Below are 25,927 nucleotides of genomic sequence, written 5' to 3'. Positions count from 1 at the left end.
TATGGCCGTTTTCTATGTACACCATGATCCAATTCCAGCTGTTTCATATTCATAGATTCGTAAAGCATAAAAAGTGTTTTTTTTTTATTCCACAAAATGTACTCACGATGTGCTGAAAATGTGTTTGTGTGTGCATCAATTGAGTTTGGTTTAGCATAGTTCATTTTTTTTCTACTCTGCTCGTTCGTTGTGTCGTTACACTCTCCACTTGTATCATTGGAAATATAGTGCGGAATTTTCTCGATGCCATTGTGTGGAACAACAGCACAACAGCGCCATTCAGACTCTTTTGCGCGAGCTCTTCTTGCTCTCTCTCTCTCTGTCTCTCTCTCTCTACCACTGTCTCACTCACTCTCACTGCAAGTGTGTAATATTGAGCGAATGCCATTTCTTGCACTTATGCATTTTTGCATACAAATGATATAATTTATGCTAAACATTCTCGTTTGTCTTTATTTATTAAACTCCATGCATCCATCGACTCAATATCTGTTCTGTTGCTTTCAGCGGCGTGAGAAAATCGACTGTATTCATTGCCACTTTCCAAACTGAATCTTTTCCACTTTCGGCGTTGCATCGGCAAACCGAAGAAACGAACGAACGAACGAAAAGCAAACTGATTTTAAAATTGCAATTCGTTGGAGATTCGCTTTGTTTTCAATTCCATTGATGAAATTGGTTTTATAGAAAACCATTTCTACTCATTTTCCATTTCAGTACGGGGCAAATGGACCAAAATCAAATGGAATGGAAACCAACTGTGTGTTGGTTACGATTTTACTTTTGCGAACGAAACAGCATTTGGCGTCGGGTGTGGAGAATTTGATTTTAATTTCATTGGCCGAAATCAATCATTCAGTCTATCGATTTGGAATCTAGTCGATGCGCTACACAGTCTGGTGGATTTCTTTGAAGTCTTGATGCTATTTCCTAATGCACTTACTACTATCTACAAATCGGATTTTTTTTTCTCTTTAAAGCCAATCGAATCGAATCTGTGTGTTTGGCACTGTTTGTGCACCAATGAAGGAAAAATCACTTGGAAGAAGCATACATTTCATAATAAATCTCCATATTTCACAATCCGATCGCACACCATATCTGCTATTTTTATTCATGTTTTTGTCGTTTCTTTTATGGCATCGCATTGAATTATGAGACTTTTTCTCTCTTGTTCGACAGAGAAAAAAATTATTATAAAATCTTGTGAAATAACATTGGATTCATTTTTGCACTGAACCAGTGTGATGTAGTGATTTTTCTGTTTCGGCTAAGTGATTTAAAGCCACAATCTTATTTTGACACTTCATTTTCGAATAAAACAATATTCCATACAAACCATAACAAAATACTTTATGATCGGATTGCATTGAAATGGTGTATTGTTTGTGGTTTAGTGTGTTCGTTTTGTTGTGCCACAACACACCAAATTCGATTCATGTCGAAAACAAAAACCCAAAATAGCTCTGACAATTGCTAAGGAAAAGACACAACGATTTCATGTACAAGATAAGAGCATAAGACGCGGAGAAATGTGGAGCAACGGTTTGTCCATTGAAAAATGATAAATGTTTGAAAAGATGAATTTAAGACGATTATCTGATTGGCATTGGATTGGAGATACGATGGCGAAAAATTCGATTTCGAAAAAGGCGAGAAATTCAACGCAACCCACCGCTTCACGGTGGTCGGAATGAGCACGAAAAACTTGCTGTTTTTATTATTGTTTACTAATGGGTTTTTCCTCGAAATGCGCAGTTCTTTGCCAAAAAAAAAACACACAACAAAAATCGCTGTCTATTGCATAAGAACGCAACTAAACAAAGTGTTGAAGCAATAAATTGAAAAATTCAATTCGAAGGGAAAACAGCAAGTAACGAAAAAAAGCCCGCCGAACCAACTGCGAAACGTTCATCTCAAACCGATCGGTTCAACAACAAAGTTTACCTCATAATCGTAAACTCGGCAAACATACATGTGGCCATAAATGCAATTTGTATTATAATAGGGTAACGCGTTTTTTTCTCTCTTCTTTTTGCGTAATTGACGTACGAGGTAAAACAAGCGTGACCAAAGAGCCAACAAAAAGAAACCTATTCTCGCATACAAGTGCCGCTCCATGCTGAGAGCAGCGCGAGAAATGAGTTAAAAATTGCAATTGAAATGGAATTAGTTACAACAAAGTAAATTCTGTTGAGTGCCTCAATTGAGAGATCGTTTTTCAGGTTTGTCTGTTTTTTTTCTCGGAAATTGCTTCACTTCGAGTAGTTCAGGTGCGTGAAAATATTTATTAAGCCCAATTATAGTCACGTCCTCTCGATCCTTCTTCATCGTTGCAACAAATGTAACTAAACTAACTAACGCACAAATCAACAAACTAACGAACGAGAGTGAGCTGAAAAAAAGTTCACGAGCAATGAAAGTAAGTTGAAAAGTTCAAAATGTTCTCGTTTGGCAGAATTTCAAATTCCCAGCATTTTGCTAAAAGGTTTTCAAACACCGTTTCGGCTCTCTCTCTCTTTTTCTTCTGCTCCGTTTGAATAAGACACATTTAATTGCGCGCGGAGAAGGAACAGAAGAGCCGATGCCACTTGGAGAGAAAAATAAAAAAAATCGCTTTTTAATTCGAAAAGACAAGATGTGAAAAAAATTCGTGCATTTGCTTTTGAAGCGGCGAAATTGCTCGATGCGAGAAAAAGATTTCCACTCAGTTTTCTCCAATTTTGTTTCTTTATTTCGGAACATTCAAAACCATTACTCAGATGGTTGTCAGCTGACGCAATGGAATCATAACATTTCATTTATCTTCGCAACATTCTTTCGCGTTTCATGTTTATGATAAGCATCAAAAAAGATGCAGATCATACGTATACATGAACCACTCAAAAGGCCAAAACAACAACATCAAGTGTCAAAATGAGATGAAGCGTTAAAAATTTCATTTCAAATTGGGCAGCTCTACACATGATAAATAAACTTAAACTTTTTTGTTTCGGTTGTTGTTGTTGTTCATGGTCCACTTCAACCGCGTGTGTACAGTTTTAATTGTAATTATATATCGTTACCACTATAATTTATGGACTTTCAACTTGAGCGATTGAGATGGACAGCGTGCAATGGATTTATGGATTTTATCAACTTTGGTGTGTTTCATTTTTGGGCAAAACAGCTTTGGGTCGGTTGTCGTTGTTGTTTCTTTCATTTTTTTTTTTATTCGCCATGAGTAATACTTTTTAATTGGATTTATAATTTTGATACGTAACGATCATTCGTTGACCTGAAATGATGAAAATAATAAATTTTGCGCGTAGCCAAACACGATGAGCGTGAGTCAAAGCTTTGATCATAATTTTTGGTCAGTGGATTTTAATCGAATTAAAATCGATGTCCAACGGTGTCAAACATAAAAATTGTGAATAAATCAAGAAATGATCGGTGGGTAGATCGACACAGTGTTATGCACATTAAGTCATTCTCATTCGGCCATAAGTGTTTCGAATGGTGAGTGAAACATAAATTTAAAGTGTTTCCATTAGTTCCTTTGCTTGGTTCTGTAATTAATTCTCCCATTACACGATTCATTGATTTGGATAATTTTTGTAATTTATTCGTTCGGCGAATAGATGTATGTGAAGAGATAATGACGTTTCGAATGGTGCGTTGCTTGATCGTTTGTAAATTGTTGTCTAACTCATCATCATTGTTCTCTTCTTGCCTGTGTGCCTATCTCTCTCTCTTTCTCTCCTTCTCTCTTTTCCTCTGTCTCTCTTCTCGTGTTCGACGATGGTCCACAATTTAAATTACGAAATTGGCATCGCATTAGCGAGTGATGCTATTAATGGTTGAAAATCATCGCATTTGTTTTGTCAAAAAGCAATCATTATAATCGCCTATGTTCCATTACAGCGAGTGTTTTTTTTTTTGCTGCTGTTGCTCTGTTGTGCGTGCGTAATGTTGACGTGCGTGGCCCCGAAAAATACACACGCTGGCAAATCCAGAAACATAAACACTGTCGATTTTTGTATTCTGGCATTAAGAGACCGAGAGAGAATATTCCAGAAATAATATAATCACAATGCCATGGTACTTTGGTACGTAATCATAGTAATAATAACACATCTCAAATCGCTTTCGGGCTTAAATGTACACTTGAATCGAAACAAAAACATCGTTCAGCTCGGAAATTCATCGAAAACACACGATGAAAACATCAATAACGATCAAAAAGTGGCACAAGAAACGTTCTTCGCTTCGTCCACATCACAATGGACTTCGAAATCATTTTAGTGCGCGCATTCATATTAAAATTGGAGCGAGGGAGCGAGACCAACTAAAGTCGTACGAAAATAATAATAGATAATAGGTAATATCATCATCATTGTTGAAATCGCCATTGTCCGCTGCTTCGCATATTACACTTCATCCGCTTTATTGGTTTACTACAATATATAGACTATATTGTTTCAAAAAAAAAGTTCTCTCTTGAATGCGTTCGCCCTAGATTTTTCCATCGGCCATCGAGAGAACGCACAATGAGCTCGCCATCAAATTCCGCCATCGCATTAGAATGGTATTTAATGTGTGTGGATATTGTGTGCTTTTCAACACAACCGTTGTTTCCTTCTGTTTTCGTAATTCAATATTTATTATATTTTCCGCATTGCTGGAAACTTATGGTTCGCATAAAACTCACCACTCCGAAAATGACCGGAAAAATATTCAACGTTCAATCCGGCACACAAAAAAGAGTATGTAATAATACGCGAAAACAAAGCGAGACAAAGAGAAGAGAAAGAGAGAGAGAAGAAAAAAACGAAACACGACACTGTTAAGGCGTTAAGCTGCTTAATTATTGGTCAGAAGCAGCAATAGCTCGCGGTGTTAGTGGTTTGCCAAAAATATAGTTTTGACCGCAGAACAATAAATATTAACATCGCTAGAATAAATAAATCGCTGGCGAGCAGAAATAATGTGGTCAGGTAATATTTTAGCGGGCTAGCGCGCCGAATAGAAAGAGTGGCTCGACAGAGGTTTGGTTCTATCTCGTTTTGCATGCTACACATTTCGAATTTGGTCTCGTATTGTGTACACTCACACATGGTATCATGATACGAAAATCCATTAAAACCATCCAAAAGACCACAACAATAGCGACAAAGTAATTTCGATTTTTTTTGCTTCGTCATGGGATTCACGCGCGCGATCAAGGCGCATATACACACATTCCATGACTTCAATGCGGCAGCACACACACACACACACACACACACACACACACACACACACTGAGTATAAGTGAATTTTTTCCTGTTTCAGTTTTGTTTCTACTACATTGTCGCATCTCATTTTACCTATTCATGAAGTGCACTTGGTAATGTTGATGCTGAATGGGTTTTCATATGAATACCTGTTCGAAGAAAAATGTATGGACGAGAACATGAGTATTACATGCTGTTGCCGAAAATATGAACAACTTCAATTGCCCTACTCAGTGCTTTACTCGTTCATAACGATGAACATTATGTTCGACAAAATGCGATACAAACCCATTAAAATGGTTGTTTTTCATATTTGAATTGTCGGCCGTTTTTTTTCTCTACATCATGCGCCTCGTTCTTCTGCCTGTGCAACGTTCATCGGGTTTCAGAATGTGCGAGTGCTGCATAAAATGGTTTTCCGAAACCATTTTTAGTGTGCAATTTCTGTTTACTTGGCCATATATAAAAAAAACAACAATCTTCATACGTGAATATTTTCCATTTTTGCATTACAATGTGGCTTCGGCTCTGATTTCCGTCTACAGTCATAATTCACTTGGATGTGTGTGTGTGTGTGTGTGTCTTATTGACCTCATCCAGGTGAATTTGTTTTTGTTGCTGAATTTTTTTCTTCTTGCTCGTTGACAAAAGGAAATAAGGAAAAATATTGCAACATTTTTAGCACAGCCAAAAATAGAGCACACCGTTCTAAGAATTCTCTTTGCAAAGAAGCAACACACGATGCAAAATTTCTGAAATATGTCTATGCAACATTGTAAAAATGCTTGAAATTTTCTCGGATTTCAATTTTTCCGCAGCATCTTCTATTCTGGTGTGTGTTATGAGGGCATGCGGAATTCAATATGTGGTTTATTTTCTGCTTAAAGCATCTGGAATGGTGAAGTGTGTTGCTGTGGGATTCAGATGAAGTTCATTTTTTCCTCTTTTCGTTTTTTGGCGAAATTGAAAGACATCCAAGAAAATAAGGACCCATTTTCTGCTTGCATTATGGAATCAACCGTGCTATTTCTTTATTGCCTATTTTCTTTGGGCTTCATTTCGCTTCGTCAAGCATCTTTTGATTTGGTCGCAATTGCATATTCTGCTTGTAAACAAGACTCTAAAATGTTCATTTCATGCATTTCTCAATTGCATTAATAAACATCGGTTTCAAAGTGCATTTCATTACTTCATTAAAGTAGTGCAATTTACATAAAAGCGGGCGTAAGCTGCGCTCACGCACTATCACCGGCAGTCGTAATAGACTGGAAGAATGCAATATTCACATCTTTAGAACATAATTTTGAGCACCCTTGCACGATATGAATGTCGATTTGTGACATTTGTGCTCACAGTGCATACTCATCGCTTTTACGTTCAGTCGTTGCGTCGTTTCAAGCGCAAAATGACTGACAATAAAATATTTAAAACGAAAATTTCGACGAGATCATTTTCGAGAGTGAATGGAAATGGCTACATATATATTTTTTTTTATGGCCCCAGGAAGAAGTGTATGTGTGTGCGTATGTGTGTGCGTTATTATCAGTGAGATTCAATTAAAATATAAATTGGACTCTCTGTCGTTATGTTATTGAGCACTAAAAAAGCAATTTTCATTTTGAGAACTAAATCTCGACTCACTTTTATTGAAATGACTCTCCTGCTTCTTATTCTTCTTCTTTATTTTTGTGCGAGCAAATGCGCGCGCTCGCGTATTCAATGGCGTTTTAAGTTAGTGCGATTATTTGTGTTGCTTTTGCTATTCATTCGTTAATATTCTTGCAGTCACTTCGAATACCCGCACACATAATTCGTACACATTCAATCACTTTAATCCAATTTAATCGCATTGAGACGAATGCTGAACGATTTTTTTCTCTCTCCCTAGCCCAGTCTTTCTCTCGTCTCATCACTTCAAGTTGGCCATCTTTTCTACCTCTTAGTGATTCTTTTGCAATGAAGATGAGGTTCCAGTCGTAAAGATGACAATAATATTAATGAAGATACTCGAAACACTTCGGCCGGTTGAAAACCAGAGCGGACAAACGTTTGGGATACGTGTTGCAATTTGTGAAGTAAGTGAATAGGACCGAAGGAAATCTCTCGTCTTTCTCTCTCTCTCTCTCTCTCTCTCTCTGTGTGTGTATGTGTGTGTGGCTGAGTATTGATCGTTCAGTTCATTTCAATGAGATTAAATTCGTTGAAGTTTTTTTTTCCATCTTCTTCAAACTCGAAATGAAAAACGATGACCAACATCGTCAAAATCACTCTGTCGTATCTGATTAGAGAGCATTAATCGAGGCAAAGTTTTATTTTCACGCCAGCCAGCTCTTATTTACACAGTCGCTATGTTCGTCGTGTTGTTGTTTTTTATGACTTTTTATGAGTGTTTCAGTAGTAAATGAGCAACAACACACAGCAACCGTGTGATACAATAAAACACTCCAAACTTGGCTGTCGCTTGTTCGATGATGTGTGATATTTTTTTTCGACACTGCGCTGTGGCTCTTGTACTCAAAATTAATTGACGATGTTGTTGCTGCCGCTGTTGCTTCAGTAGCTTTTTTTGGGATGTAAATAAATTGTTCGGCTCAACGGATCGGTGTCGATTTCATGGAAAAGCGCAAACATGTGAAGCACGAAAATGGTGTGTTAAATTTAAATTTATGCTGCATTAATTGATGTTCAAAGTGCACGGTGTGTGTGTATGTGTGATATATATTTTAACACATAATTTAACATAAAATGCACACCGGAAAAGCGGTTATTTATTACATTTTGATTGAGCCGCTTGTTATCCGCATGTTTGGGCATCAGACAATTTTCACAGTCTTAATTAAATTCCCAGTTTGAATTTTTAACTACACTATCTATACCGTTTTAGATAGATATCGGTTTAATCGTTGAGAAATGTGGCCATGGCAATTCAGTGGGTTGTCAAAAGCACATATTGTGTGTCGTTCATCACATGTACACACTCACACACAAGCATAAGGCAAACAATGATGAAAATAAATCTCAGCAGTTTGTGTGTACCAAAAATAGGTCTGAGCTGATGTGGCGATGCGATGCGATGATTTGAAAGGTCGATAACCCAACACCAAAAACTCACCAGACTGCAGCAAGAAGAAAAGGATGAGATATCAACTTTGTCATCAAGTTTCAATTGAATTTTCTGCTGAAGAGTCAATTTTCAACTCTCGGTGATACATCATGATATCATACAACCGAAACGTTATCGCCTTGCTCCTTCAGGTCTGTCTCTTTGTCTTTTTCTGTTGCTGCTGTTGCTCCGCAATAAGCTTCTTTTATTTCGCCATTCTCAGTGGACCAAAACACTGACGGATCTTCTTTTTCTCTTGCTGTTTGTATCTTCTTTTCAGCACTCATACGTGATGAGGGAAAAGTATTGCATGCTGAGACTGACTCATGAACAAATACATCGAACGATTTCAAAAGTTGCACCGAGCACAGCAGAAGAGCAGGGAATTTTTGAAAACTTAAAAAACGATCTATTATGACCGAAAAATTTGAATTTTTTTCTATTGAGGTGCTTTCGAAAAAGATATTCAATAAAATTCGCATGGGATTTGATTTTTTCTTTTAACTGTCAGCACTTCACCATCTTTTCAGTCCACCGTCGACGCGTCTTCTCTATTTATGAAGATCGAAAAGTTGGTCGTGGACAAATAAAACCATCATTCTCTCTTTTATCCTATGTTTGTTTATACATTGGTTCTCATGTACTTTAGACTTGTGTGTAAAACCATACGCTTCATCATCAAGCGCAGTCCATTTTAGTTTGGCCGGTTCAACGTTCAGTGTCTTTGTTTTTCTTTCTTTTCGGCGTTCCTTTTTTTTATGGTGGAAAATAAGATGAAGCAAATCGGATATTGATTCCGAAGCACAACAAATAAAATCATTGTGAATCGAGTGTGCGATGCGAAAGGGCAAAAAGAGAATTATTCATGATCGTGTTGGTCTCTTGCTCTCCTTTTTCTCTTTCCACTGTGCTCACACTTTCTTGAAATATTGATAGGAAATCTGCAGTCGCCAAATTCACATAGAACATTCCGCATTTCGTATCAATTTAAGATTGCTCTGTGTTTGTATGTCTCTCTCTCTCTCTTTCTGCGTGTCTCTCCTGCTCCGGCTGGCTGGTGAGACGGATGCACAAAAAAGGAGAACGGAATTTTGTGTGAACAGAGAATCCATCACGTACAAGATGCTTGTTTCGTGTCTCGCCTCTTTTAATGCATTTACTGTGAAGCGTCGCTGTGATTGTTGATTGCGTTTCCATAGCTTTTTCTGTTTTGCTAGTTGTTTTTGTATTCGTCTCCCCTTCTCTGTATGCACATTGCACACAAAATCAAATACAAAGCGAACAAAATTGTAATTCGGTACAACCTTTTGTACGGAGTGTATAACGATTAAAATGTGAAGCAAATTCCAGAAGCAATTTCGAAGAAACAACATCGAAGTTGTCGAATAAAATCAACAAGAATGTGCAAAGAGTCGCGAATTTTCCGTGTGATTTGTTTGCTCGTATTTTTCATCGCGTTGTTATACACTGAATGAACATATCAACGTTGCTGTTATGTAAAAAGCAACAATGTAATGGAAATGCGCTCAGAAATCGTCAACAGAAAAAAGATATGGTGCACAGGAAAAGATAGGGATAGAGCGGGAGAGAGAGAGAGCGAAAGAGTTCAGGTCGGTTGACAAAACACAAAATAATAACAAAATGAACGACAACAGGCCACAGCAATGCAACAACAACAAAAACAATGAAAAAAATGGTCTGATGTGATACGAAGTTCATAAAAGGTAGGTAAGATAAATCAGAAAACTTGTTCGCTCAACATTTTTCGCTCTCTTGCTCGGTCGGTCGATCGTTCTCTGCGTTGTGCTACAAAAAAAAGCAGCGAGAGAATCATTTCGGATGAACTTTGCATTGCAACGCCATATGATGACGGTATACCTACAGCCATCAAAACCACATCCAGCGCATCACACACCAACCGCGAACGTGCACAAAAACAATAACATAGATATATCACCATATCATTGTTATATGTGACTGTGAGACAGCGATTCAACGAATATGTGCGACTGCTGCTGCTGCTGCTGCTGCTGCTGCTGCTGCTGTGGCGATTGCATTACACGCTGGCAACAGCAGTGCACAGCCACACCAAAACGGAATATCCCAATAACCAAGTGCGACACAAAATATATATGGATATAAAATGTATCTCGCATCGCTGTCGCCCCGACCGCAACTGCGAAAAGTTATTCATGCATAAACAGAAGTTGTGGCGACAACAAAAACGTTTTCAACTATTCGATTTGGTACAAACGCTTTTTCGCTCATTTTAAATGCAACACATCGATTCGGAGAAACCATCTCCAGTAAACTCACTTCATTGACTTGAATACGGAGTTTTATTTCGACCGATTCTTTGCTCTTTCTCTCATTTCTAGATCAATCCATTGTGTCACATTCAAAAATGCGCTCAATCATGCACGATGTCAGTTTTTCAACCATTATCTCGACACATTTTGCGCTTTTACAATTAAAAAAATTTGCTTATGATTCTTCGAAGCGAAAGTAGATCCAGTGGATGAACTATGGCTTGTTGCTAACAAAAGGTTGCAATAATGTCGAGTACATGTCAGACACATTGTGACAACAAAACACAAAGAGCGTCGAAGCAATAAATTGACGATCTATAAAATCGAGATAACGAACGACAATTTCTGTTAAAAATCATGATTTTTATTGGGAAAATAATAAAGAAATGCGCAATTATGACGTAGATGGATTTTTTTTTCTTTCATAGAAGTGATAAGATGAATTCCCCCCCAAGTACAAATTGTACACTGTAATAGTTTCAAATGATTTTCAAATACATTCCTAGAATACACGTCGCACTTACGTAATCACTTAGGTTGAAGTTGCCATCAGAAACTATAAAAAATATTCATCAAATCAACAAAATGTTTTGGTTCAAACACATAAATCGAACTAAAAAATCTACTAAAAATGACTAATTGTTGTAATTGAGACCGGTTTACAGTGGCGGGTCATTAAAGTTCAGTCGAAATTCCAAAATCCTTTGTTCAAACGGGCGTAGTCACACTTTTGTCATTCATGCGTCGTAAATAAAATGCATTCGATTGCACATTCCGTTATCATGCCGTAATGAATCACGTTGTTTGTTTGTGTTCTTTTTTTTGCGTTTTATCTAAATACACTTTAATGAGAATATGCGTTGTAGACTGAATTGACAAATATAAACACAGTAAATTTCCTTTGTTTTATTGTACACTAAACTTTATTCAACTGAATTTCTACTACTTCTCTCGCTACTTCTCTCTTCGTCTTTTGGTACGTGATACAAAGTTTAATATACATTCTTTCTATGTGTAAAATAGAATCCAATAAAGGCTATATAATATGGAACAAAAATAGAGAAAAAAAACCACAGCAAATTTTTTAACGAATTGGTAGGGTAAAAAAAAACTGGTTGGGGCTTTGAATCTCGGTAAGCCTCTTATTGTTTTTGAAGGTATTCATCGAACATGAACAATGACAAAGATGAGTCGATCGCATCATCGAGCATTCGGTGCAAATCATTGGCATAACCGGAGAATTTGCGAACGGTTGTGGCTTGGTCTTCGATGAATTTCTCTTCCAAGTAATGGGACATCTGGAAAATGAAACATTTCAAGAATTGAATTTGAATTAGGGTTTTTTTTTCATTTTACGGCACACAACAAGGAATAATTTGTCCAAATTGTCGGTTTTGACAACACTATTCAGTGAATCGTACCTCTGCATCGTAACGGGATTTATGATTGGCATGTGAGTATCGTTCATGCAAGCTGTGTGCTTCCAATGCCAATGATTTTTCCGTATCCAAAGCGAATGCCAATGCATCAATTTCGTTGAGTTCTGAGACACGTTTTCCTTGTGTGCTGACAGTGACACTGCGACGTCTGGCAAAATTGTGTTGTCCGCCACGTTTAGTGATGTGCTTAATCAAATCAATGGAACGTTCCCATGCTGAATCGGACAATGCACGGAATTGTTTTTCAAAACCTGGACGATTCTTGACATATGTACCGAAGTTAGCGGCCAAAAGCAAGTAATCATATGATTTCAAAAGTTGCTCATTAGCATAGGCCTGAACATGTTCAATGCCCGTCGAAAATCCAGAGAAGTTTGCATTACAATTGCCAATGCCGTCTACGATGGAAAAATGAAAATGTCCACACGAAACAGAAAAAAGAACGATTTTATTTGAATTCTCATTAACATCGTAAAAAAACAACGTAGTCACACACTCAGCAAATGACAATTTCAATTGGCATGTTTGTAGTTTTGCAGTAGAAAAATAAATCAATATATGAGTCACAGCACCTAACCTCACTTTTCTCTCTCTCTCTCTCTTTCGATTTTTCTACGCAATTTCACAACACCATACAAAACGTCATCCACACAAGGTGAAACCGAGAGAAAAACATCATTTACCTTTGAGACCATTGCAGTTTGCCGTAACATCGTTGGCACAGAAATTATCTTGAGCGTTGACCGTCAAGAAAATTGCCACAAATACGCACAACCACTTCATTTTAGTTTTCTTTTTCAAATCTGTGAAGAAAAAAATTCCATCCAATGTAGACAAAGAAGAATAAGAAGAAATATTCACTGTAATTGCGTTCTTTGTTTTGAAGCAAAATACACAGCACTCAGCTGATGTTTGTTACACGAAGAAAAAAAAAAGAAATCACAATAAATCTCGTACCTTTTGACTGGTTTTAAACTATTCACAATCAATTTAACTGCACAGTTATTGATATGACTTTCAAAATGTGACTGAGGATTTTGAGGATAATACAAGAAAATGATAGTTAAATATCGGTTTTGAACGCAGAGAATTAATTCGCTTGAACTGAACTCTCTCGATACAATGACGATATTTCAATATGGCGACCCGTTACACTGTTAATAAAGACTTTTGGTGTCAGTGTATGCGTTGCGACGGGCAATAGCTACAGCGCTATCGCTCCAATACACTGTACCGGGCTATTGAGAGATACGTGTCGTTTTCTGCTATGCGTACGGATGTGTGGACGGCACGTATAGGAGAAACAAACAGCGTATATAGCAGAAAAAAAAAGAAATGTGATTTGCTTATGAACCGTCGACGGTCTCAAGTACAATTTAAACACAAAACAACGTGTGTGTGCGTATTTTTTGTTCGTTTTTACTGTCGTTTGAGTTTGTTTGTCTCATTCTGACTACCGGTCAGTTCATATTGAACGAGTTATCGGCCGCAAAATAGGCGAATAAGATATTTCTATACGTGATGCAGCGAGTGTATGATTGATAAAGAATGAGCAAATTTCTGTTGCTGTTGTTATTCACTTGATTCGAGCACGATTTGTAGACACAAAAAAACCGTGTAAATCAAGTGCTTTGTGTGCGAAATGCTAATCTCGCCCAACTTTTTGTCCGTGGCAATTCTTTTCTCGTTCACAATGAGAACTGTTGCATACTACAATGTAAAAATGATATGCGAACAAAAGCAACAACAAAAAAACGGTTTCGTGCATATAAATTTATTGATTGTGTGATAATTTTGGTATTGGGTTTTTTTTATGTGGCTCATATGAGATAGGGACACAAAGCAGTAAAGACACTTGAAACCGCAACTATGTCGAGTGAACAAGACAACTGAACCGTACTTTCTAAGAATCATATCACTGTGGTCACCGTTCACAACAGTCTCAATGGAAAACGATTCAAATAAAAAGGCCTTCGTTAAATGCAAAAATGGAAAAAAAAGCGATTCAAAGGATTTTCAAAACCAGTAGCTGTAGCAATTTAATAATCGTACTCGGTTTTATTACGATTCTGGTACAAAAAAGGTTTAATTGATGTCGAAAAACTGTAAAAACAGTAGCACAGTAACACAGATCATTAACGGGTGACCATTTTCTAAACGGCAGTTGTCTGCTGTATGCCTCTTCCAGCGAAATAAATTACATTAAATGATTCCTCGGGCAATATCGTCAAAGAGCGAAGGAAAAAAACACACGCGGGCGAACGAGACGCGGAGAGCGTGTTGGGCACATACGGCCAGCTGCCCTTATGCTATTTCTATTAGATTGATATGCGAACAATCCACCCATCAGGCACAATGTAATTGAAAAATTTTTGCTCTCTCAAACTCGGCTCTTCTCCGGCCAAGCTGCTGCTTTGGCCGTTGTCGACGTTGCATATCAGCGGCAATTCGATCAAAATAACGGATTAAAATCGCTTGTAATAACAATAAATTGTTGTAGATAAAAAGAAGGAGAGAATACAACAGAAAAAATTTTTGACTGCATGAAGTACCACCGACTAAATCAAATTATCTTCAATTGCTGGAATGGAAATCGCGATCAAATAGACACAATGCAATTCAAAGTTATGCTGCTGCACCACAAACATATATGAATGGCAATGGTTTATTAGAGCACAAGTGCTTGATTGCGGTTTGAATATAATATTTTCTTTCTTCGGTGTTTCTAAAGGCGAATAACAGACTATGGCTCCGCTATTCCTATACATGCGATTATTCGAAGGGAAAAAAAAGCTGAAGAAATAAAAAAGAAACTCGAATTGATAACGATATTACAAATAAAACATTCTACAGCTTGAATGTTTTATTGATGCTGTAAACTGACATTTTCGACTCGTAACGGTGGTCGACAATGGAGAGCGACCGAACGTTTTGCATTCACTTGATATGAACTGCTTGAACTCTGTTTGCGGTGAATGCAAAATACAGCTTAGAATATTATGTTGTTGTTGTTGTTGAAGCCCGTTTATGTGATGTTTGTCCCAGTTTTCACAGCGAGATCAATTCACATTTTCTGATACAAAAGCTAATTAGATGGAACTCTCAAATCATTTTGTACACAATAATTTTGATTTCCTTTCATTTCTTTCGGCGTTGATCGCTCTGGCTTGCTTTATGTTTGCGTCTATTTCTATTTCAATTCCATGTCATTCGCATTTGGCGAGCGGTGAATTACATCATTATCAACGTTCTATTTTGCGTTCAATGCATTCGCCCGTTTGTTTAACCGTAAATTGATCGAATTAGATTATGGCAAAACTTAAAATAGACGCGTGATTTGATCCTATTCAAGCGCTAGAACTATACTTTATATTCAAAATGTTGAGATAAGACAATTTTCCAATCCACATATTCAAATTGCATAGAGTTGCCTGCAAATATGCTCTTTGAAAATAGAGGCCAAACGATTACATACACATACAATCGAAAATGACTTCCGCCACTGCTGTTTCTTGATTGAAACGACTTTTGTAGCGGTTGTGGTGTTCAATTGCTTCGACGACTTTCGCGCAAATGAAGAGATCAACAAACACCATTTCCCATTTACACGTGTGTCACACAATATGAAACTCAAGCAAACCGATTCATTACTTCTCGTCGTTATCAACATCTACTTTATTGTCAACTCGAAGTGCTCAAACCGACAGAATGAATGAAAAAACAACAACATGCAATACACGACACGGCGACCGAAATAAGACATTCGCTCCGCCACTTGAGAAAGACATTGTTCGGTTAATTGCCATCGATATTTCAAAGTGATTTGTTGAAGCAGCAATTTAATCCATTCGGAACAGTTACTTACCAAAACGAAGGAAAAAAAAGCAGCAACAACCAACCAACCAAAATCTGACAGAAAGCAAACCATGCAACATAAATTGTTGAGCAAGATAAAGATGAAAGTAGAACGTATAAGAGTGTTTTCATTTCACTTCGATTTCAATGGAAAAAAAAATCGAAAGAAAGGAAAAAAATATGTAGAATGTTATGGTTTGGTTTTGTAACATTACGATATTTGGTATAGCATATCGGGTGCGCGCGCGCCAGTACAATATGCACCAGTAATTACAAAGCCAGCGGAATGGAATGTAAATATAAGCATGTTCATCGGATTATGCACATGTGAACGCACCACGAATATAGACTATACGATTGAACCCAAAACGAAACAAAGACGAACGAACCGAAAAAAAACCATACGTATCCAAAGTAAACAACAAATGAAAGGAAAACAAGCGCAAAGCGGAAACAAGAATAACAAACAATAAAACGCGCGAGTCGCGCTCGATGTGTGTAACTTAGAAGTAACGGATTGTTGAATGAAAGAAAGATGCACACGAGAACTGCATCGTGAACAGACAGAAAACAGACCACAAAACTCGATCAACGAGGCAGAGAGCGAGAGAGAGAGAGAAATGGCTTGTATCATCACTGTTGAAATCAAATACCAAATCACAAAGCATGTTGAACTTGGGGCTACAGAAGAGCGTGCACATGTGGTCTTTCGCTGGATATCACTTTCCGTGGCTTTATCAAAGCAAATTGCCCTGTCTATTTGGAACGTATAACCAAAGCAGTCAGCCAGCCAGCCAGCCAGCCGATTCAATCTTGATTTGAATATGGTTTGGGCGAAATTCATAGTGATTTCTTTCACTACCACAAAATTTCGACGAATAAATCTCTTTCTTGAATCAACATCGCAGTTTATCGCTCACGCCAATCTCTCCCATGCCTTTCTCTATCACTTGGGCGCACACGCGCACAGAATTTGTTCGAAACACACTATTTCCGAATTCCCGTGATTTGTTTTTATGATAAATTTCATTTGCCATCATATACACACACAATTTCTATATCAAGCAACCAAAATTGCCTCATTAGAGCGAGAATAAACGATTAAAATGCCACATTTTTATTTTTTTATGTGTGTCTAATTTGTGTTTTCTTAATGCATTCGTGTCAAAACGAACCAAAATTTCGATTTCCCATCAAACCGATATCATACTATGTCAGTCACACACAGTATGAAGCTTCAGCAAATATTTATGTAAATTTCGTTTTAAAACTGGATTACTGCTATGGCTTCGGATTAACAACAAAATGTATTCACATTTAATTAGCCAAAAATTATGGCGAACGTATCTTCATCAATGGCGCTTTCGGTTCTTTCTCCATTTTACCATTGTTGCGGATCGAAAGACTTTCAATGATTTTGATTCATGACATTCGATTTGAATTTCGCCTGTGTGATGGTTTTATTCTGCATGGATTCTTTCTGCCTCTTGCTTTTCATTCGAAATGAATCGATGTTTTTTTTTCCATCATCTCACGTCTCTTTCCATTCATCGCTGAAGCCTCATCAAAATAATTAAAAAACCAACCATGCTGATTTATCGTTCAATTCCTTAGAATTTACTATTCCAATCGTGTTTTCTAACGAGCTACATTATGATCATTATGTATTTAGTGGCAATTCGCAGTAGCTAGTCGCTGTGAATATATAATGCGCCTCAACTGCGATGATGTGAGAGATATTGTGTGAATTATTGGGTGAAGTTGCGATATTACTTTTACTGCGGTGTGTATGCGCATCGACAACTTCATCGAATCGAAACGTTCCGATGACGAAAAAGGAACATTGTATTGTTTCCAATTCGAATGTAACAATCGAAAGACAGCGTTAAGAAATACGATGTATGTTTTTCTCCATGGAAGAAAGAAAGAGAAGGAAAGAAAAAAACATGAATCGGCGCTGCTTTTTGTTCATCGCAACCATTTCTATGGGCTGTTGTTATTTATTGATTGATTACGTGTGTCTTGATATGAATGACGACCATATAAACTACATGAACACATTTTGATTACAACGTTGCTTGCCGTGCACGAATGAAATGTGCATTCGAAATCGATGATGATACACGCCAATTACAAAAATGGCTTGAAGAAGCCGAACGTAAACGCATTTCAAACAGAAACAAACACGACAATTGACATCCGGAACCAGAATTCCAAAAATAGGTACCGATACACAGACACACACACACTCGAAATCAACAACAAGCGATGAAATTCAAGTACATATCGAAGCCAGATAATGATTCGTTCGTCAGCAGCCCAATACTGCATCGTATATATTTTCGATGCATGCTCGACACATTTAGTCGAAACAGTATCCGAATCAATTACTATCGAAACAGAAATTGAAAGAAAGAAAGAAAAAAAAACAACAACAACGACCGAAGCTCAGTTAAATTTGATCAAAATGCTAATCCAACTGCACAACGGACATGTTTAATGGGTGGAAATGTAGTCTGTAATTAACCTGGTCAAATCGTTTTTACATTTTCTATTGCAATTAAATCAAGTGAGTTTGTTTTTTTTCCTCTCGCTACGACTGAATTAACCCAGAAACGCATCATAACAGCAAAAAAAAAACCGATTTGCAAATTCGGCCATTCAATTTCAATGGGGTCTCATTGGCTTAATTTTCCAAATAGACGTATATTTAGTCGAGTTTTAAAAGCGAATAATGCGATTCATGTTCAATAGAACACATTCTGCGAACTTCACTCACAATTTGTGGACGACTTTTGAAATTACATGCAATTGAATAAATGCAACTCGTCATTAACATCGTGTTCGGTGGATCACAGAGTCGAATATGCGATTGCGATGCGCATGTAATGAATTTGAATGGGCAAACACCAAATTATACACATTTAATGTGCAATCAATAGTTGAATACAAATGTCTGACCAATCGGTTGTGCGGTAATAATGAACATTGAATGCGATAATTATATGCTAAAACACGGCAATATTTTGTTTGACCATTGCGGATGGCACAAAGGAAAAAAAAACAAACGACGAACACACATACAGTGAGGCAGAGAGAGATGAATCGTGTTGCTGGGAACCCGAGCAAATGCAATGAAAAACCAGCGGAAAAGTTGAAATGTGTGCTCATTTATCATTTGAACAAATAAACGCATCGAGCCTAGTGCCTGGCTGTGGTCGACAATCACACACCATCGATTCGAATTTATGTTCCGATTTCGGTCGGGGTGGCTAATGCATAATTAATGCTATAGCACAGTTCAAATGAAATTTAAACCAAACATTCTCAGTTTAATAATATTGCTAAAGTTTTGCGCAAACAGAGTGATTTTTCACTGTCTCGATGGCGAACATCATCTCATCATCTCAAGAAGGGGGGGGGGAGAACTGGGTCATGAATTGCATGCAAAATGACATGATCAATAAATCTCTTGTTATGTTGAATTCCTTCGATTGCCGACGATTTATTCGGTTTTTGTATGACAAACATATCCCATGCACAGTGTGTTGACGAGTGGTTTCACAGCAAAATCAGTGAGGCAATCCAATCGAAAATGGAATGTGTTGTATGGCGGAAAACGTTTTTGTTGATTTCTCCAAGGACTGAAATCGTCTGTCATTTCAGATTTAGCTTTGGAAAAACAGCACTGCCCAAGCACTATAATTGCAATGTGATGGATGAATTAGTTTCTTTCTCTTCTTCGGGGCTCAGCCTTTTGTTGATGCCTTGAATCTCACTCTCTTTCACTTATGCTTTGGGTGTGTTGTTGTGCAAAATTCTAAATGGAACTAATACAATTGATTGCTTTACCACTTCACTTTTGCAATCATCGGGCGCATTTTCAACATAAACACATTCGTACTAATGATGATCGTTTCTCTTGGCTCTTCATAGAGTTTCTTTTATTTTCATTGCGAAAACAAAAAACAACAGCACACAAACACAACGCTCATATGAAAGAGTTCGTTTGGAAACTTTCCTCTTTTTCTCCGCCATCGTTTCTCTATCGTCACTATTATGCGCGCTTGAATACCGAGACTTTCATCATTAGCAATGCGCAAAGAAAGGAACAAAAATAAAAACGAATGAATGAACGAAACCAAAATGAGAACACAAATAAGAAATTTAATATTTCTTATATATATATATTTTTTCCCTCATTTTCGTGTCGCTTGGTGTTTGTTGTGCGCGCGGCTTTTTGTGTCTACAGCAATATACAAAGAAAAAAGTTCATGTTCAAACAAAATGATAGCTAGCATTTAGTACATGACATAAATACCGGCTTTTGTAACCCGCTGCAAAGAGAAACACACCGAGACACACACACAGTGAGAGCAATAGACCTAGCGAACTACATTCGCTGAATGAAGGTGCACAAATTACAGCTAGCAAATTCGAATGGCTTGGAAAACAACACGGCACATACAGGTAAAATTACGTTTAATGGGAATGAATTGATTCAAAGGCTGAAGTGAAATTAATCACACAAGCACTCTTAGAATGCGCTCTAGTAATTCATCACAAAAAAAAACACGATGATGAAGAAGAAATAAAAGAAAATGTGTCGAATGCACTTTCAAGCCGAAAGATCGCGTTGATTCCAATCCAGCGTTTGAATTGTCGGGAAAAACAATGAACGGGAAAAAAAGTTCACGGACATACTGAGTCATGATCGAAATGAGGTATATCGTCTACAATTGCTTACGATTCGGCGATGTGTTGTTTTCTCTCTCTTTTTGTCAGAATCAAAGTAAATTTTAGTGTTTATAAAATTACGATAATTGCAATTCATGATCCGTCCACATTGGCGTCGTTTTTTATTACCTTTTCGATAGATCATAAAAAACCATAGCACTTCTACCACTTTGGCCTGTAATCGCTTCGATTTGAGTGAATCACGCTTATATCGTGTGTTTTTTTTCATTCCTCCATCGGTTTTTGCACGAGTTAGACCAACAAAGCCTTTTTAATTCTCTTCGCCTAATTGTTCTAGCAAAGATCCCGCTGAGCCAACAATCATTCTTTAAATCGTCTAACGAATTACAAATCAGTTTCACTATACACACACACACACACACACACACACGTTTTGTCGAAACAAAATAGATGCTAAGAACGAATTTCAAATGCCAGAAACGAATTCGAAATGAGAAATTAACCAAAGAACAATCGATGAATTTCTTACGAAGAAATTGATTTGAAATGAAGAAAAAAACAGCATGTAGTCAGTTTTTAATTGAATATTTTAGCGAGTTTAATGAGATGCCCAACAAAATGAATATTCGACAAATTTTTTGGAATTTAATGAAGAAAGAACGCAGAAAAAAACGGAAAATACACGCAATAACAATAGAAATCTATTCTCAGAAGCGTGAAGGTTCCGCCTAAATAAACGACGTTGTTTTGATAAAAATTGACTTTTTTTCTGCACAATTATATCAACGATGTGCGAGCGAACGAGCGTGCACGCGCACTACATTAAGAATAGAACGATTCAGTGCTGGATTTATTTGCGGTCTTCCGAATGAAGTCAAAACAACTTCAATTTGATTCGTAAAGAATAAATATTTGCTGGCATTCAATGGGTTTGTTTTTTTTTCCTTTCAGCTTCGAATGATGCTCGAAGTTCAATTAACAGAATTGCCAAGTCAGTGTGAGAAAGTGAGTGAGTGTGTTTTTCTTTATTTATTTCGTATGTTTTATGTTCATGCGGATGGTACACGATATTGTTGGTTGGTTGTTACTTAATAAAGACATTTCGTGGTCACATGAACAATAGCCCGTAGCATAAGACGTACTCTTTGTACTTGAAATGAGATAAATATTTATTGTATAATTTCGAGTATTTGTATGTATAGCTCGACGATGATGATTGCGGGTGCCGTTTTTTTTTGTTATTTTTCCATTCAAACCCGTATCTCTCGGGTTTTTTTTTTGATGTAATTGGACACGATTTTTGAAGATTGCCAATAGATGCGATTGATGAATGAATCTCTCTCTCTCTCTGTGTGTGTCATTCCCTTGAATGTCAATAATAGAATGTGGAATTGACAATTAAATCCATTTGAACCGGGCAAATCGTATTTTTAATTGTGATTGCCACAGTGTGATGGAATAACAAACGGAATGGAACTCTTCAGTACTCCATTCAAACCTCTTTGAGGCAAACAAAACATCGAGGTCATTCCGTGAAGAGCAAGAAACGAAATAAATGACTCAGAACTTCCGCTGTTGATAATGTTATGTGCCCACTATTGAATAAGAAACTGGAATTAGCATCGTCCAACCAAATCTCGAACAACTGAAAAAACGGCAAATTTCGTTCGATTAAACAATCAATTAGATGAATATTTTATGTAGGTTTCGACTTGATAGTCGCGCGTAGTTTATGTTGGAGTACAGAATGGTTGGTTTTTTTTCTTTCTTTCGAACGAATCGTGGGATGTATGGTCGATTACGTTCACGCAAAACTGGCATTTCCAGCAAACAAGCTTGGGCCAGCCAGCCAGCCAGCCAGCAAAGCAGGCAAGTCATCGAGCCAAGAAATTGTCATTGGAATCGGAACTTGCCAACAAGCGCTTTACACAGCTGTCGTTAGTCAGCTTCACATCGATATTCAATGAGCGACGACAAAACCAGCAAGTGGAAACAAAAGAAACTACAAGTAAATTAACCATATCGACGTCCTGAATATTCACTCATTTCCAATTGTACTTACTACACAAGAAGACGGAGTGAAGACAGCAAAGAAAGAGAAAAAAAAAACAACAACAACATAACGTCGGTCATTTCGTTCAATTAGTTACATACCATTGGATCATCTTCATATTTGGTGCTGAAACTTAAAACTGAAACAAACCGTGGGCTTTCCACAGCTTGTTGTTTCGTCGGTTGGATTCTTTTTTCTGTCTTTATTTTGGACAAAAAGTACATGATGTTATTTAACATCTCCAGTGATTGTCATCCGGTTTGTGTGCGTTTGTCTTACAACACTCACACACACACGCACACTCTTTCCCAAATTGAATACGTTCGATTCGACGACCCGCGAAATAACGTAGGAAAATGACATGGCATTACAACGCCGATACGCGATGATCGGGCGAAAAATTTTGTGGGCCATGCAAAATGTACCACAAAGCAACCCAAGCGCAGAGAGAGAGAGAGAGAGAGAGAGAGAGTGAGAGAGAGAGAGAAAGAAACGAACTAAGAAGTAGTACCATAAATTAAATCGGCTCGTTGAATGTCGAGTGCGGTGTATTACATTGAATGGTTTTACTTTCTTGAAGCGATTGAATTGCTTGTAATCATACACGCTGAATATATTAACGGATGGAAGGAAATCACATAGTATATTGAAAAACGAAAATGCGACGTGCGCGAGAGCTGTCTGTTGTTATGCACCATTCTTTTATGGTATCGTACACCATGTCAAACGGCGTTGGCAGCATCAGCGGCGGTGACGGCGGCTGCACTGGCCAAGACGTTTGCACTTTTGTGAGAGTGAAAATGAAAACAGTTTCGTTTGCTTTTAAGCCAAAAGAAAGTTTTCAATTTATCGTATTTTTACGCATGACATGAAATGGACTGAAATTTAATTTGTTTGGATATTTTGTGTGTTGGTTATTGAATGTAAACGATGAAGAGATTAAAAGAGAAAGAGAAACAGAGCCAACAGAAAAAAAAACCAACAACATAGTACTTAAAAGTTATTACTTATTTACAGTTGTATTATTCGCAGGTTTGCATTTTCAACCGCAGGTTGCATGAACGTGTGCTCTTTTTGCGTCGTACACGCCGTTGATCGATGGTTTGTTTGAATGAAATGGCAGTAAATTGCGGTTTTTGCGCATCTCTCATCTCACGCTAATTATGCTTATCGTGCATGTATTCAAAGGCAAATTATTGGCTATATCACATACACATACATGCATGTGCACATACATAAAATGATATGATCAATGCTGCAGTCGTAAAGAAAACACGTAATTCATTTCGATCGAAAAATCAATGAAAGCATTCGTTCAGAGAGTCGACATTGCCGAAAAATTCCAAGCGAATGGAAATGACGATGATGCGTAGCTACCATGGGATGGAATAATAAACCATAAAGACCATTGTAATTGTTGTTATCATAAAATCATACAGCATAATAATCATCATCATTCATCTCTCATTGATATTGCAATCTGAAATGCTTCGAATAACAGGTTTCCTTTTTTATCTCTGTTTCTGCTCGACGTTCATTCGACGACGCGATGCAAATTAGCACATGAATGCGAACGCGGCCTTTGTTTTCGACAACAACGACGACAGCGACGAAAAAAGAGATGGATTTTGTTGGCAAAGAAGAATAACGAATTAAATGAAATTTTTATGCTTCATTCAAATTGATTATGTTTGAAGTGGTTGGCGCAATGGGAAATTCACCAAAACGAAACATATTATTAGGCGAATCGTTTTTGTCTGCAGCAAATATCAACATGATTCTTTACATTCCATTCTTGTGTATTTTTTTTTTGATCGAGTCTTCTCAGAACGGTTGTTTTTAGCGCCATTCAATACCCGAAATACAGACGCCCCAGTACGCATTAAAAACCATTTCAATGGAATTGACTGATTCTCAGTTCAAGCAATAAAACAAATGGTAATGCAATAACGGCGGAGGAGCCCGTATTCGATATTATACTCATTTGGCGTGTTTTATTTGCTACGACTCGAATTCAAATCATGCTCTCAAAGTTACCATATATTCGCTCACTGGCAATTTAATTGGAATTAAAGCAGGAATGGCATTTGATCGTATTTAGTGTCAAGAGGTCAACGATATGCCGCTTTTGTTTGTCGTCGTCGTCGCCGCCGCCTGTTCTCGCTCTTTTAACTATTCGACTAATTTGTAACATATGTATTTGTCTTCTTGCGCGCACGCGAGAACAAGCTTTTATTTGGTCTCGCGGCCCAAACTCTGACAGTATCATTAATGTGTGTTGCCATGATCATTTCATTCTCTCGACTCTTATCGCCCATACAATACTACCGACTACTCATTTGGCAGCCAACATGCATACTCATTCCAGCGAAATGATTCACACGGTGTACGGGCCGCAAAGCGAAAAGAAAATCTTTGATTTAGCGCACAGCCAGCAAACATTCAACAGATTGCTCTTCTCACTCGTGTGGTGTGTGTGTGTGTGTTTATGTGTCCAAAAAAACAAAAAATTCAATCGACTAATTACGCTTTAATCACCAATTTATCAATCCCATTCGCCCTTTCATCTGCCCATTTTCCCTACCGTTTCCATCTCCCTGTTCCACTCACACGCACACACAAACACACAGGCCATTTATTTGATTAGATTTTGAACCCGCGTCGAAGCTAAAAGTCAGCATGGAAATCGGCTCATTTGTTAACTTAGACAAATTGTCTTGAATGAAATTGCATCGAAATGGAGTTCTCTCTTCCAATCTCTTTTGCTCTTTTCTCTCGTAAATGAGTTTTCTTGTTCATTGCAATTGTGAATAGCGATTTATCGTAACCTGTTTCACAAGAGAAATAAAGTTTCCAGCCCAATGTAACTGTGTGGGCTGTTGAATTGTCTGGCAATGTAAATGTCGTTTGGTATCAATGTATATTTTGCTGGTGGCCAACACTTTCCACATACTCACTGTGGTGTTTTTTTTTCTCGTTCAGGTTCTTTCCGTCTCTCTAGAGAGAGGTGAAACAACATAGCAGAAAAAAAAACTGAATGACGTGGTCGGCTAGTGAAAATCGGCTACATTGTGTCTATCTTTCGGAGTGTGGATTCAATGTGTTGGCGCTCGTTCGATAAAATCAATATTTGGAATCGAAATTCAATACTCGAACCTCGTTGTTGCATCAATAAACAAAATCATAAAATTGAATTTTCCACTCGGAACTTA

At 37.5% G+C, this 25,927-nt stretch overlaps 2 protein-coding genes across 4 annotated transcripts in view; both read right to left on the bottom strand.

Moving 5' to 3' along the window:
* The window catches only part of LOC129565826 (uncharacterized), a 115,307-nt gene that overhangs the window by 84,205 nt on the left and 5,175 nt on the right, over positions 1 to 25,927 (bottom strand). The window lies entirely within an intron of this gene.
* Positions 11,566 to 14,765, bottom strand: LOC129565841 (soma ferritin). Its single transcript, XM_055441122.1, has 4 exons — positions 13,067 to 14,765; positions 12,793 to 12,912; positions 12,092 to 12,507; positions 11,566 to 11,968 (listed from the first exon to the last, which is right to left on the bottom strand). Exons 2-4 carry the CDS (start codon positions 12,890 to 12,892, stop codon positions 11,813 to 11,815), a joined length of 672 nt encoding a protein of 223 aa, XP_055297097.1. The 5' UTR covers positions 12,893 to 12,912; positions 13,067 to 14,765; the 3' UTR covers positions 11,566 to 11,812.

This window comes from Sitodiplosis mosellana, unplaced genomic scaffold (assembly GCF_009176505.1).
Source record: "Sitodiplosis mosellana isolate CC-2019 unplaced genomic scaffold, AAFC_SMos_1.0 Smas_scaffold_3, whole genome shotgun sequence".
Taxonomy (NCBI): Eukaryota; Metazoa; Arthropoda; class Insecta; order Diptera; family Cecidomyiidae; genus Sitodiplosis; species Sitodiplosis mosellana.
Note: the sequence above shows the minus strand (reverse complement) of the source record. Positions and strands in the feature narration are given on the sequence as shown.